We start from the raw sequence: 15,350 nt of genomic DNA on the forward strand, positions 1-15,350 counted from the left end.
CCTGAGTTGGGATGCCTAAGTTGAAATGTTTTTCTAAATATAAAGGCCACAGTTGGTAAAATTAAAAAGTCTTAAATGTGTTACAAAATGTCATAAAAAGTTCTTTAACCTATGCAAAGGTCACGTATGTGTGGCAATACTTTGTACCTGTTTTTAAAACTGTAAGTTTCTCTGTACCTAAGTGCAAAACATAAAAAAAAAATTATTTTTAATCTTAAAAGTATATGAAGTTTGTAAAGTGGTTCAGGTCATGGGCATTTTTTAATAGTTTAAGCTCCTTAATCTGCATTTAAATGTTTCTCATATTTTGTCTTTTTAATTGCTCTTTCCTCTCCATGTTTGCTATTCAAATCTAATAGTCAAATAACATTTTGTAACATTTTTAACTTTGTTTTTGAGGAATAATTTGTAAATATAACACAGGTGTCTTTCTTACCTCTGCATTGGGAAAAAAAGCAAAACTCCTTTGTTAAAATTACTGCACATGTTTAGAAAGTTAATTTTTTAAAAACTAAAATAATACAAGTGAGCAAAATAAGTTGGTCAGCTTTCCTTAACAATAATGTGTAAACATTCCAAAACTCTAAGCTAAGCCTAAGCTCTTTTGAATGCATATAAATATAGCAAAATAGCATTGCCATTTGAAAAACTTAAACCAAATTATCTAAACCTTAAAAGTGGTTAGGCAGTTCAAATAGTGGCATAAAAGCCATTTCAATAACAAAAACAATATAATAACTAATTAAATAAATTTGTTCATAAATTATTGTTCATAAACTTAAACCTTAAGTAGCTTTATTTCTTTTCTTAATTTCAAGCTTAATTTTAAACTCAGAGGTAAGTACAAATAATTTTGCATTTTCCAAGTTTAATCTTAAGTTGTCTCTGTTCATGTTGTGCTTAGCCCTTTTTAAAATAATATTGTTAATTAGTATCATAAAAGTAACTAAATTTTATAAGCAAATTAACAAGTATTAAAAATAATTTTGGTCTTAAGCTCTAGGTGTGTAAATGCATCAAATGTCTTTAACTATATTTTATAATGTCTAAACATTTTGTTAATTTGGTATCTAATATTTTTTACAAATTATTCACTTTAAGTCTTCAAAGTAAAAACAGTTGTTTTTTAAAGTCAGTTTTTTATACCTTTAATAATCATAGTTCATGCTCTTGTGTTTAATCATAAAAATTTTAACACTTTATTACAGCTGTTTTACTATTCTACTGTAAAACCAATTTATAACAAACCTGTTCCTTTACAGCAAATGATATCATACTTCAAAGTAAAAACTCCTTCTACAGCGCTCATTTTTTAACTGCTAACATTTTTCTTCATGATTTAAACTTCAAATTAAAATTGTTTTAAAAATGTTTTGTGTTAAAGCTAAACCTTAAAATTTATTTTCAGCAGTTCCACTCCAGCTACGTTAACAATTTTTTACAAACATGCCGGCTAAATATTTAAAAGCGCTTGTCAATTTTTCCAATGCAAATTTTGAATAAGTCCTCTTGTCTGTTCATGTGTGTGTGTTATGCGTGAAAGTGGCCACAATGTTGTGTTTCGTGTTTGTTCTGTCTGTCTATTTGTTATTTTTGCATTTCATATAAATACAATTTTTAAAGCCTTATCCATTTTTAAAATTTCAATTAATTTTTTTACCTGGCTTAGTCTCGTCATCTATAAACTGTGAAATCCTGCCAAAAATCCTGTGCTCAGCTAGCTTTGTTCTATCAGCATGGCAAAAAAGGTAGGGGATGGTAAACCCCAAAAATTTCTCAAATGGCCATCAGGAATAACTTTTTCCTGGAGAATTTCTGGACTTTGCAATCCCCAGTTTTTCTGCTGTGTGTAGTTAAGGCCAATACTATAAGGCCAAATGTGGCTAGAAAAAAAAGCATCTAGCTTTAAACTAATAACTAAGAAGTTTAAAAGAAATCATTTAAGTTCAGTTTAAAGGTTTCAAAATGCATTCCTGTGGCATTCAAAAATAATCATTTTACCTCCTGCCAAGTTGTTTTCTTATAGACCTCCTACAGCTTCCTGCAGTCCTATCTTCACCCACTTCAAAACAGCCTGTCACCCCCTGCTAGCCCACCATTCCTGCCGGACCTGTTTCTAACTTACTCTGCCTAAAGAAAATGCTGAAATTGGTACTCTGCCTGGCTGTCCTTGATGCCCACTGCCACCAACCACCCCCTTCGCACCAAGGCTTCATTAATTTGTTTGCTCCACTTCACTCTCCCTTGCAAGACGATGACAACACCTCTGGTTCCTTCTCTTCACCCTTTGCTGCCCATGCTGTCCTCCGGACCCCCCTCCTCTTCTCAGCTCATCCTTGTCATGATCAACGCTTCTGCCCTCCGTCCAAACGCAGACGCCTTCGGTACCTGCTATTCACCCACCTCGAACCTCATCTTGCAGATGGCCAACGCCTCCACCATCACTGACCCTGCCTATCTGCTATTCATCTCAACCGCCCTTCTGCTTTGGTAACCCCCTGCCTGTCTCTGACCCCTTCGCTCTGCAATCCAGCCCCAAGCCTCACTTCAGCATCACCTTCAAACAGGTGGTGAAACTTGAACTTTGCCTTTTGGTACCCAATATAATTCCCCCTATTGAGAATTGTAATCAAATTCTTGTCATTAATTCCTCCTTTCAGTTCATAATTGCCCCCAATTTAACGTTTCTTGCCTGTTTCACTGGTTTATCTCCCCCATTGTTTCACATTTGTTTTTTCAGTCCTAAAACTACTGTGTTTTCATTGTTTTAATGCCTAACTTACCTGTCAAACCTGCTCTCACCCTAGCCTTAATCATAGGCCTGGGTGCTACCGCTGTAAGCACAATAATTTATTCATTGGTTCATACTCTAAAATCTGTCAATGCCTTAAGTATAACTGTTGTTAATAATGTTTACAAACTTAAACTAAGTTTACAACACTTAAAGCACATTGTTAAATCCCTAGCAAAGATAGTGCAGCAAAACCACCATGCTTTAATTTGGTTTCCTTTTTTTTGAAGAAAGGGGGAGTCTGTGTAGCCCTTAAGGAACAATGTTGTATTTTTAAAGACAAAACAGGTTTAGTTAGAGATAGCGTTCAACATATTGGTGATGGTATAAAAGATTTTGAAAAACATTTCGATGAAGAACAAGGTTGGTACCAGGATTGGTTTTTCTCTTCCCCTTGGTTCCACACAATCTTGTCCACCGTTGTGGGCCCTCTTATTAGCCTCATGCTGCTCTTTTCTCTTGGCCCATGGATTTTCCGCAAAATTACTGCCTTTATTAAAAACCAGGTAGATGAAAAGGCAAAAACCTCTATTCAGGTTAACTACCAGCGTCTAACCCCGCGTGACTCCTGTGAAAACTTGGCTTTAGTCACCAAGCCGCCTTTCCAGCCACTAAGTTTCCAGGAGATAGAGCGCATAGCTAACAGACGGAGCTCGCTCCGGCACTTGTGCTCTCGGCTGTGGAGACACCTACGACGGGATTAGCAAGGTCCCAGTTAGGGCACGGCCCTAAAAGGCTACAACGCATAATTCGGATCTCTGCACACACCCACGGCGTTTGTAGCCACCTTTTAAATGCGGCTTTGGCCGTGTCCGACCTGGTCAAACCTTGTATGCCTAAGACACGGTTCTTCCACCCGCTCACGACTTTCCTTCTTTTATTAGAAGAGAAAGGGGGAGATGTTGGGAACTGACTTGTTTGAGGACATTTTGCGGTTCTTTCTGCCATAGCCCAGCTTTTCACCTAAAAGCAATATGCAGTCTTGCTGCAAATTTTTGAGCTAAGAGAAAAGAATGTGCAGCTGCAGGACATAATTTAGCTCTAAGCCCGGAGGAGAGTAAAAACTGCCTGGTACAGTTATCAGAAACTAGGCCCCATTCCTTAAGACCACATTCCGGAGTGAATTAGGCTGTTTTCAATAAGTATATGCTACATTGTCTGTTCAAGATCACTGAGACAAGCACATCTTGCACCATTTCCTGATAGTCAAGCAATTAGGAATGCAGCTAGAAGGACACTAAAAGTTTCCATTGAAACAGCACGTTCAGCATAGCTTGAAGGTCATCCAGCCCCCTAGCCCACTGTCCATTTCGCGCCAAAAGTATGATTGACAGCACCTTTGTACTGCCCCCTTCTCCTTCACTATAAAAGAAGGAGTTGTATTTCAATAAACGCCTTTGAGCAGTGAGATATTGCCTTAGGTCTTTATTATTAACCTCTCTCAGATTTTTTACAGGTGTGGTTGTTCTTCTACTCAGCAAAATAGGAGTGCGGTTGTCTGAGAAGCCTTCCCAGCTAATTCCTGCTGGCCGGGCCCCCCTGGGGGGCTTCTGGACCCTGCAATCATTCTCTATGTCTGGTGCTGGCCTGCATTTTTTCCCCATTGTCACACTTGTGTTGTGGGTTTTTCTACGTATTGTGGTTGTATTCATTGGCTAAATGAGCCACACACAGGATAAAATCAGGCCGAAAGTGGAGCACAGCACAAAGACCGGCATATAGGAGTGCTGGCATCTGAGTTCTAGCTGGGTTTAGCAGCTTCCCCTTTATGGTCTTGTAAACTCACCTCCAGGGAAGGCTTCAGGGAAAGCGAGCCTTCCACAGATGAGCCACACACAGGATGAAATCAGGCCGAAAATGGAGCACACACAGAAGACAGCAGATGGGGTGCTGGCATCTGAGTTCCAGCAGAGTTCAAAGGCTTCCCCTTTCTGGATGTGTAAGCTCACTTCCAGGGAAAGCTCCATGGAAGGCGAGCCGTCTGCAGATGAGCCACACACAGGATGAAATCAGGCCGAAAATGGAGCACAGCACAGAAGACAGGCAGATAGGGGTGCTGGCATCTGAGGTCCAGCAGAATTCAGCAGCTTCCCCTTTCTGGGATTGTAAAGTCAACCATTTCTTACTCACTCACTAGCTCGCTTGCTTGCTGGGTAGCTTCAGAATGCAGTTTTTTGGGGGTTTGCTTCCCAGGGCTCTGAAGAGAGCTTCAGGGATTCAGAAAAGACAGAGAAGCACAGTACAGGGCTCCCTTCAGGTCCTCTGTTTCCTCAGAGGAAGCACAGCAGGGCAGAGACTCCGCAGGTAGAGCAATCAGCACTCCACCTGGCAGTCTCCACAGTCAGCCATTTCTTACTCACTTGCTGGCTCGGTAGCTTCAGAATGCAGTTTTTAGGGAGTTCGCTTCCCAGGGCTCTGAGGAGAGCTTCAAGTATTCAGAAAACACAGAGAAGCACAGTGCAGGGCTCCCTTCAGGTCCTCTGTTTCCTCAGAGGAAGCACAGCAGGGCAGAGACTCTGCAGGTAGAGCAATCAGCACTCCACCTGGCAGTATCCACAGTCAGCCATTTCTTACTCACTTGCTGGCTCGGTAGCTTCAGAATGCAGTTTTTAGGGGAGTTCGCTTTCCAGGGCTCTGAGGAGAGCTTCAAGTATTCAGAAAACACAGAGAAGCACAGGACAGGGCTCCCTTCAGGTCCTCAGTTTTCTCTGAAGAAGCGTAGCAGGGTGGAGACTCTGCAGGTGGAGCAATCAGCACTTCAACTGGCAACCCCCACAGTCAGCCCTTTCTTACTCACTCACTTGCTCGCTGGCTAGCTTCAGAATGCATTTTTGGGGGTGTTCGATTCTCAGGGCTCTGAGGAGAGCTTCAATAATTCAGAAAAGACAGAGAAGCACAGGACAGGGCTCCCTTCAGGTCCTCAATTTCCTCAGAAGAAATATTTAACGAGGTTTACCCACAGTTCTTAACTTCTTAGTAACCAAGACTGTCCCCTCTGCCCCAGTAAGCTGCCCCTCAATTCCCAAAGTGAAAGGACATCCTCTCAGCCCCACATCTTTCTCCCATCAAGAAGCAGCAGACACCACTCCTGCTGACTCATTTTATGTGGCTCTTTTTCTTCCACTACCTCTATGTGTACTGTTGCTTGCTACCAGATTTATTTCCAGAAAACCCCCCCATTTCGAGAACACTACCTGATAGTTACAGCTGTCAACCATTTCTCAGACTCTGTAAGACCCTTTCTGTGGGACAAAAATGTGTCCTGAATCTTATCCACCGCAAGTCTATCTCAAAAGATTTATTGGGGATATCTATATTTTCTTTGTATGTTTATTTCCTTAATAGTTATAACTCTTGTGTTTATTTCCAAATGTGGAGGTAGCCTCTTCCACCCCCCCCCTTTATTTTTGCTTGTTTTGGTTCTACTTAGTAAGAAATTCTAGTAGAAAAGTCTTTCTTGGGATAAAAGCTCAGTTTAAAACCTGGGTACAGAGATTGTATCACTTGTCATTTTTACCCCCAAATGCACCAACAATCTAATATAGCATCTTTCCTTTATTCATAGGCACACTAAAATGGGGGATATCCTATGTAAAGAAACAAGTTCTTATCTAATAGGGATAAGAACTAATAAATTTGATAATACGGGATGACTTCCACCCTGAATATTTTTGTGGGGACTCGGCTTAGACATTGAATGTCCAACCCTGAGCCCCAGATCCCAACCTTAAAACAGGCACAGTTCCCTGAGGCAAAATCATGAATCAAACTTCCTGCCCAGGGAGGCCCAATACAGCTCTTGTACCAACTTGAGCCATTGTCACTTTGACAATGAGAAAACAGCAACAAATTGATCTAAGGGCTTTTGCCCTACCTTATCACCTAACAGTGAGCTGAAAACAGAAGACACTCCAACTTAGTATCTGTGCAAAAAACCCAAGATCTCTAATTTCAGAAGACTGACTACAATTACAGTCACTTATAAAAACTTTTCCTGGGACCATAAAGAATAAATCTATCCTAGACTTATTCCTAGAATCTGTGCAATAACCAAGATCTCTAATTTCAGAGCACTAACTTTGACAACCATGACTGAGCAGAAGGTTTTCTGGCATCATAAAAAAAGACCTTGGGGTTTGACAATGAGCATGTTCGGAGGCTGAAGTCTATCTCATGACAGTATGCTTCAACAGACACCCTATATCTGTTATGCCAAGGACATTTCCTTTATAATTTCCCCAATATTTACTGTGCCTATGCAAAAAATAAAATAAAATTTGCCATAAATGCCCCCTTTTTCTTTTGTTTTCTTCTTTTTAAGTTTATATTTATAACTTCAGACAGGGTTCCTGCCCACTTCTTTCTTTTTATTCAACAGAATTATAGAACATAAATCATCTTGTTCTGCCTCTTATATTTTTATGGCTTCTTACAAATTGAAGGAAAAGGGGGTTAGTACCTGGGGCAAAGCATTCTCATGGGCATTGAGTGCAAATAAAATATGATCAGGCCTAAATACCCAACTGAAGTCAACAACAATGAATCAAGAGACCCAGACCACAACAAGATATACACAAAAGAAACCTGTTGTACTAGCATTCCAGGGGGCTAAGGGTGGATGTATGGGATGCATGCTGGGAACAGTGGCATAGGGAGGTCATCACAGGTGGTAGGATTTACCCTAATTCACTGTCACTATTTACCTTAAATATAAGTGTGAAAGACTTGTAATTCACATTGCTCTCACTAAAAATTATTTTTTAAAATGGGGCCAGGGAGCTTTCTCCGCTGAGCCTGCCTACACCCAAGGACTATAGCCTCTTCAGGACCCATTCCGGTAAGATGTCCCCACTCAACGCACGTGGGGCCAATTCCTGCCGTGATTGGGTACCAAGAGACTTTTAAACCACAGCAGCCTTGCTCTCTACCTTTTCTCTGCTGAGCCTGCCTACATCCAAGGACTATAGCCTCTTCAGGACCCACACCCGAAAAACGCGGCCGCTCCACTTCCTTTGCTTCACAGCTGTGCTTATCTTGTAACCCCTGAATTCCATTTCTGTACATTTTAAGAAGCAATCTACAGCCTTGCCAATGGAGTAATTTTGCAGTACACCCCCATATTTACAGAAATTAATATGGCTCCTCTAATAATCTAAAAAGTAGGAAACAAATAGGTATCCTCTCAAGAAGTTTAGAGTAGAATTATGGAAAACATTCAGGGAGCTCAAAAAAAAAGTATCGATAAACTTGACTGGAGCAAAATTAAGCATCAAGAAGTTTTATCAACTGAAATTAAAAATTTTCACACTGAACTAACAGATCAGAAAAACTGAGCTTACCAGGATCCGGACCCTTATTCCTACCCTGAGGAGTGCTGGGAGGCTTGGCAGGCCCCCAGCCATCCTTGTCTTTTCCCCCTGACTCCAGGCCTTCCATGGGTGCCAGCTCAGATGGCCAGAAGTGGGTTCAGGTGGACTCTTAGTGGTCCTCAGGTTTCCCCCTCCCTCCGTACTCCAGGGGGGAGGTGCATGGGGAGGAGGGCAGGCAGACATCTGGCTTCCGGTTTTTTCTTTGATTTTGGAGACCAGCTCTTGCCAGATATGGGGTTTGGGGAGGCCCCATACCAGAACCTTTCTCCCTAGCCTGGGGAGTGCTGGGAGGCTTGGCAGGCCCCCAGCCGTCCTTGTCTTTTCCCCCTGACTCCAGGCCTTCCCTAGGTGCCAGCCCAGATGGCCAGAAGTGGGTTCAGGTGGACTCTTAGTGGTCCTCGGGTTCCCCCCTCCCTCCATACTCCAGGGGGGGAGGTGCATGGGGAGGAGGGCAGGCAGACATCTGGCTTCCGGTTTCCTTTTTGATTCTGGAAACCAGCTCTTGCCAGGTATGGGGTTTGAGGGGCCCCATACGAGAACCTTTCTCCCTAGCCTGGGGAGTGCTGGGAGGCTTGGCAGGCCCCCAGCCGTCCTTGTCTTTTTTCCGACTCCAGGCCTTCCCTGGGTGCCAGCCCAGATGGCCAGAAGTGGGTTCAGGTGGACTCTTAGTGGTCCTCAGGTTTCCCCCTCCTCCATACCCCAGGGGGGAGGTGCATGGGGAGGAGGGCAGGCAGACATCTGGCTTCCGGTTTCCTCTTTGAATCTGGAGACCAGCTCTTGCCAGGCATAGGGTTTGGGGAAGCCCCATACCAGAGCTTTTCTCCCTAGCCTGGGGAGTTCAGGGAGGCATGGCAGGCCCCTAGCCGTCCTTGTCTTTTTCCCCTGACTCCAGGCCTTCCCTTGGTTCCAGCTCAGATGGCCAGAAGTGGGTTCAGTTGGACTCTTAGTGGTCCTCAAGTTCCCCCCTCCCTCCGTACTCCAGGGGGGAGGTGCATGGGGAGGAGGGCGAGCAGACATCTGGCTTCCGATTTCGTCCTTGATTCTGTAGACCAGCTCTTGCCAGGTATAGGGTTTTTCTCCCCTGGACTTCAGTCTTTCCCTGGACACCAGTCTAGGTCGACTCTATAGGGGTCAACAGGCTTTCCCCATATCTCTCCCTACACTAATGGGAATGCACTCTGGGAGGAGGGCAGGCTTTTCTAGCACTGGTTTATATTGGGACAGTCAGTGGAAATTTTCTCTCTCTTTTTCCATATTGATATTATTGTGTGCATATATTCTATATATCCATGATATCCATCTTGTATTGGGACCTTGATACTGCCCTACAAAGCTCATTTCTAATATTTTACTGCCTCAGTCCCAACCCTTACTTCCCCCCATCCTCCCACGTAGGTGCAGCTAATGACATGAAGCTCACCACATAGAATGATAAGTGCAGTTAGAGAAATAACTACACTGAAAACTATCATAACAATGTGAATGAATGAGGGAGAAAGAAAGCCTGTCTTGAGTACAGGTGTGGGTGGGTTGGGGAGTAGGTAGATCTAGAAAATTGGTGGTGGGAATCCTGCACTGGTGAAGGGGGGTGTTCTTTACATGACTGTAATCATACAAAAATAATTATATTTGTAATCACGGTGTTTAAATAAAGATAATCAAAAAAATGGGGCCAGGGAGATATCACAGCAGTAGGGCGTTTGACTTGCACACAGCCAATCCTGTATGGACTGTGGTTCAAATCCCAGCTTCCCATATGGTCCCTCATGCCTGCCAGGAGTGATTTCTGAGTGCAGAACCAGAAGAAACCCCTGAGTGCTGCCGGGTGTGACCCAAAAACCAAAAAAAAATTTAAAGGAAACAAACAAAAATAAACTTTCCACATCTGCCCCCTTTTTCTTTTTCTTTTCTCTTCATTTAATTTTATTTATACTTATAGCTTCTAGATAGGGGCTCCTGTTTTTTTTCCAGAACCTTGAATCATCTTGTTCTGCCTCTTATTTCTATGTCTTCCAACAAACTGAGAAAAAAGTGGATGGGACCCAGGGGCCAAATGGTCTCAGGAGCATTGAGTGGAAATAAAAAGTGGTCAAACCTAAATAGCCAAACCAAAGCCAATGATAATAGAATCAAGAGACCCAAACCATAACAAGCTATACACAAAAGGGACCTGTTATAGTAGCAGTCCAGAGGGCCAAGGGTAGAGGCATGGGATGCATGTTGGGAACAGTGGCAGAGGTAGGTCATCACTGGTGGTGGGAATTGCCCTAATTCACTGTCACTATGTACCTGAAATACAACCGTAAAAGATTTGCAATTCGCATTGCTCTCAATAAAAATAAAAAAAACTTAAGCAAAATTGTCAAGTGACATTGCTTTGTTTCATTTTAGCAAGGTCTCAGATTGATGCTTTATCTGCATTTGTTTTTCTGTGAGAATGTTTATGTCCAAAGGAACAAAATGTGAGCTTTGTCCAGTTTGTAATATTACTATATTCTAATCAAGAACATAAGATAGGTTCTGAACATCAGGGTATTTGTTTTGCTTCATTTGTTTTTGTTTTTAAATGAGTAGATGAAAGTAAGGCCCAAAAGAAAGATTATATGGATAGGTATTAATGGGTAGTCAGACATATGGAATAAATACTGAAAAAAAAAATCAATTCAGAGAAAAACAAACTTTGTATTCTGTTCTATGGCCTTTCCAGTTAGCAGGAGTTTTAAATCCTGAAGCCCTGTATAGTGCCAAAGGAATGAAATGGCTAAAAGAAGTTTTTGTCACCTTAAAACTAAGTTGTACAGTTTCTCATTTGAAGAAATTATACCTTAAGATCTGTAAAATTTAAATACTTAATGCAGCATAATATCACTCGTTCAATAATAAAGTTTTAATTTTGACTTGCTTATCTTTAAAAATATTGGGGCTGGAGAGATAGCATGGAGGTAAGGCATTTGCCTTGCATGCCAAAGGTCAGTGGTTCGAATCCTGGAATCCCATATGGTCCCCTGAGCCTTCCAGGAGCGATTTCTGAGCATAGAGCCAGGAGTAACCCCTGAGCTCTGCCAGGTGTGACCCTCCAAAAAATTGGTATCCTTTGTGGAGATAAGGCTTATATAACTCTCAAAGAATATATGTTCTGTCATATGAAAGAATATATACAAAGCAATACTACTCAGTTATAAGATGAGACCTTGACTTTCTTATGTGTGGAATTTAGGAAAACAAAGCAAGGAGATGGACACTAGCAAACGATCACAAACACTTGGACTTCAACTATGGAACTTTGGCTTCCAAGAGGTATGTGATGGGGAGAGGAAGAGAAGGAAAAGGCAAACTAGAAATGATACAAGGACAGTGCTAAAAAATCTTGGGAATGTCATTGTAGTAATGTTTTATATCAAAAATATAAATGTTAACACCATTGTAACCATATTTCCTTGACTACAATCAAACAGTTTATTTTAATGTAAAAACTGTGCATAGAAGCTAAAGGAATAGTACAGTAGATAAGGCACTTGCTGTGCATGCAGCCAATCATGTCTTATCCCTTGCATGCTGAACACTGGCAGAAGTAATTTTGAGTGCAGAGCGAGTAACCCCTGACCATTGTCAGATGTGTTCCCACTCTCCATCCCAAAAATTACTGCAAGGAATATGTAGATAAATTTTTCTCCTTTAATGAGCAAAAAAGTTATTTTTACCTCTGTGAACTATTCTATTTCTGCTTCTTATCCTTGTTGAATAAAAGAAATAATACCGTGCCTATATTTTTTTTGACCTGGGATGGAAAAATAACTTTCCTACATTCATGGCTTTAGAACAAGTTATCACTCCAGCTTTTCAAGGTGTAAACAAATAATATATATGTTTAGATTGATTTATAAGGCAAAACACATATATTTAATATAATTTAATATAACTTTACTATAAATAACTCACTAAATGAAAGAACACATACTTAAAAGTGAATATGACAATTTGCTGCATCTTTTTTTGAATTATAAAATTTATTATTCTTCTGACTGTTGTATATTCTTATCACTTTGGCTCTCTTTGAGAGTCCTTATCTTGTCTTGAAATGAAAAGAGTCATTTTTTAATCTGCAATTTTATAGTTTATTTATCTTTTATATGCAACTTTGCTCAAGAAACGGTTTAAGGAGGAAGGTATTCATAAAATACATGGAGCAATTAGTAACAGAATTTACTCATAATGAAGTTTACAGAAAAATGCTTATACAATTACACCTATTTTTCCAAAAAACACAAATTTATCTCTCAGCTTTCTAGCAGGCAGTCATAAAAAGAAATGTATGCAGTCACATAATCTACAGCATCCATAAAACAAAAATGAACCAACTATTTTATCCAAGCACTGCTATTCCTAATACTAAAACTCGAAAGAATTGTCTCTTGAAAACCTTCATATTGAAGTCAGCATGATGTACCATTCCAAATGGAGACCCAGAGATGAATTTCACAGACTTTTTCTTTGATTGAATACGTCACAAGTTGGCATCACACCAACTTGAAAAATCAGAAGAAATAGTTTGATGATGAGTTCGAGTATTGGTGGGGTGGTGGTTGATCTGGTCATGAAACAATACATTTTATGACAATAAATGGCTCTCTAAGTTTAAGCCAGGCCCCCCAAATGGTTCCAGAGACTTTAGGAAGCCCCTAAATTTTATGCAACATTTGATGGATATGTATTTTCATTTCTCTTGACAGAGCAAATTCTCAGAGTCATAAGTGAGTCACAAAAGTTAAGAACATTTTCTTTAGAACAAACTGTAGAATTAAGCAAATTAGCAAAACCCCATGCCATTCAGTATACCCTCCTCCACACATGTATAAGCTCAGATTAATCTCACCCCTTGAGTAAAATCTTCTTTGTTTCTATTCATTCTCCAGGCTGGAGTGCTTCGAGGTGTTTAGAAAAATCGCATCTAGCTGGGGGGGAGGGGTGGGGGGGGAGGCTCAGCAGAAATTCTCAGCGCAGAATCATGCAGAAAGGCCACAGATTTCGCAACCCTTAATCATACTTTTGCTTACAGGTGGGCCTTTTGAAGAAATACTTGCTCAGACTGAGCTGCGGGTGAGACAGCCTGCAGATGATGGTCAGATAGTCACGCATCTGCTTGATGAGCTCCGCTTCCTTCCCCAGGAACTGGTCTTCCAGAAAGGCGACGAAGTCGGTATCTTTGTTGGCAGAAGCCAGGGTTTGCAGCTCCAGAACTTCCCGGTACAGGCTCTTTTCTAATTCCAGGGCGACTTCCATCGCATGCTGGCTGCTGGACCACTCACACGACCTGGATTCCTGGTGGGTGAGGGGACATTCATACTGCAGGCGTGACTGCTTCAGGAGACTTCTGGCAACCTCCTGCTTCTCCTCAGCCAACTTTCGGAAGAAGGTACTCATACCATCCACAGACACAGCTTGACACTGGAAATAGAATCCCAGAGACATGTAGGTGTCAGAGGCCTGCAGATGCATGGTGGCCACGTTGTTGATAGCAACCTTGATTTTGCTGGACTTGACTTGACGGAATCGAACATTCATGGCTAGTGTGCTTGAGGGAGCCCTTCCGCAAAGATGATGTTAGTTGGTCGAAGACCAGCTAAGAATAAAAGGTGGAGATTGTTGCAAGCACCAGAGAGCGAGGGAATGGGGGAGTGGTGGGGCGGTACTAAGGTATCTTGGTCTGTTTCTGCGCAAACTCAGGATACCACTATCAGTTTAGCTTCTCTTTTCTTTTTTTATTAAATCATCATGAGTTACAAAGTTATTCATGATTGGGTTTCAGGAATACAATGTTTCAACAATAATTCCGTTACCAGTGGTTACCTCCCTCCACCAATGCCAGCCCCACCCCCTTTCCCTCCTACCTGCCATTATGGAAGGCACATTTAAAAATAACTTTTGATACTGGTTTATCTTCCCTGGTGGTTTAGTAGTTAGGATTCAACGCTCTCAATTTAGCTTTATTTTTTTAGGGGGCAGGGTGCCATTTGGGCCACACCCAGCCATGCTCAGTGGTTACCCATGATATATCCTTGGCAGTGCTTTGAGAAGTATACGAGTTACCCGGGATCAAATCTGAGTTATCCAAGTGCAAGGCAAACACCCTACCTTCTGTACTATCATGTTGGCCCTTCTAATTTAGCTTTTGATAAGACTTCTTTCTTAATTTTGAGAAAGGATTCCTTATCTGTCATTGGTCTCCTCTGTCATCACCTTTCTTACTACAATTTCAAGTTGAAAAAGGATCATCTAAGCTAAGAATTCCAAGGTCCATTGCAATGTCCATTTCAACCACTCCAGTATTTGCCTACCTCTGAAAATGGCCTCAATTCTGATTGTGGACTTATATATATATAAGTATATATATACAAATATATATACATATATGCATACATATATACATACATATATATTCTCCTTTTCTCTTTATTCCTCTTTGGGATAGTGACTAGTTCTTCTGATTGTCCAGAGCAGTCTTGTTGTCTTTACATCATTAATGGTGTCCCTCTAATTTATGGATACATAGATAACAATTTAAAACAGCTCCCTCTTTATCTTCAAAAGGTTCCTTACTAAAGTGTTTATTATCTGGTCACCACGTTGAGAAGAGTAAAGTCTACTCTATGGAGTGTAAAATGGATCGTTTGCAAGATACTGAACTTGAGAACCTTTCATTTAAGAATTTCGGGGGCTGGAGTTATTGTAGAGTGGGTTGGGTATGTTGTGTTTCTTGCATGCAGCAGATATGGGTTTGGTCCCCTAAACCCCATATAATTCTCCAAGTCTGCCAAGAGTGATCCCTGAGTGCAGAGCAGGAAATAAGATATAAGCACTGCTGGGTGTGGCCCAAAGACAAACTATTCTAGATTTTCTACTATTGCCCTTTGTATATTTATTTCTTGTTGCTGATATCCTTTCTTATAAGTGTCCCACTGAATCCTGTTACTAGGTCAGGCGTTCTATACTGATGATTTCTTGTAATATCCCGGGGAGTTGTTTTCCACCATTAGCTCTATTGGCATCAAAGATGAAAATGAAAATTAGTAAGTCTAGCAAAACAGAAAATAATCTATACAGGATAGATTAACTATTAACTAGTTAACTAAGTTGAAAGATGAGTGCAGGACTAGTTGTTTTCATGGGGTCTCTTCCTATGATATTTGTAA

General features: G+C 41.2%; 1 protein-coding gene across 1 annotated transcript; it reads right to left on the reverse strand.

Annotated features, from left to right (window-relative positions):
• Positions 1-13,194: 13,194 nt before the first annotated feature.
• On the reverse strand, positions 13,195-13,722 carry LOC125998838 (ferritin light chain-like). The gene has a single exon (XM_049766895.1). It carries the CDS (start codon positions 13,720-13,722, stop codon positions 13,195-13,197), a length of 528 nt encoding a protein of 175 aa, XP_049622852.1.
• Positions 13,723-15,350: the final 1,628 nt, after the last annotated feature.

The sequence above is a fragment of the Suncus etruscus genome, chromosome X, assembly GCF_024139225.1.
Source record: "Suncus etruscus isolate mSunEtr1 chromosome X, mSunEtr1.pri.cur, whole genome shotgun sequence".
NCBI lineage: Eukaryota > Metazoa > Chordata > Mammalia > Eulipotyphla > Soricidae > Suncus > Suncus etruscus.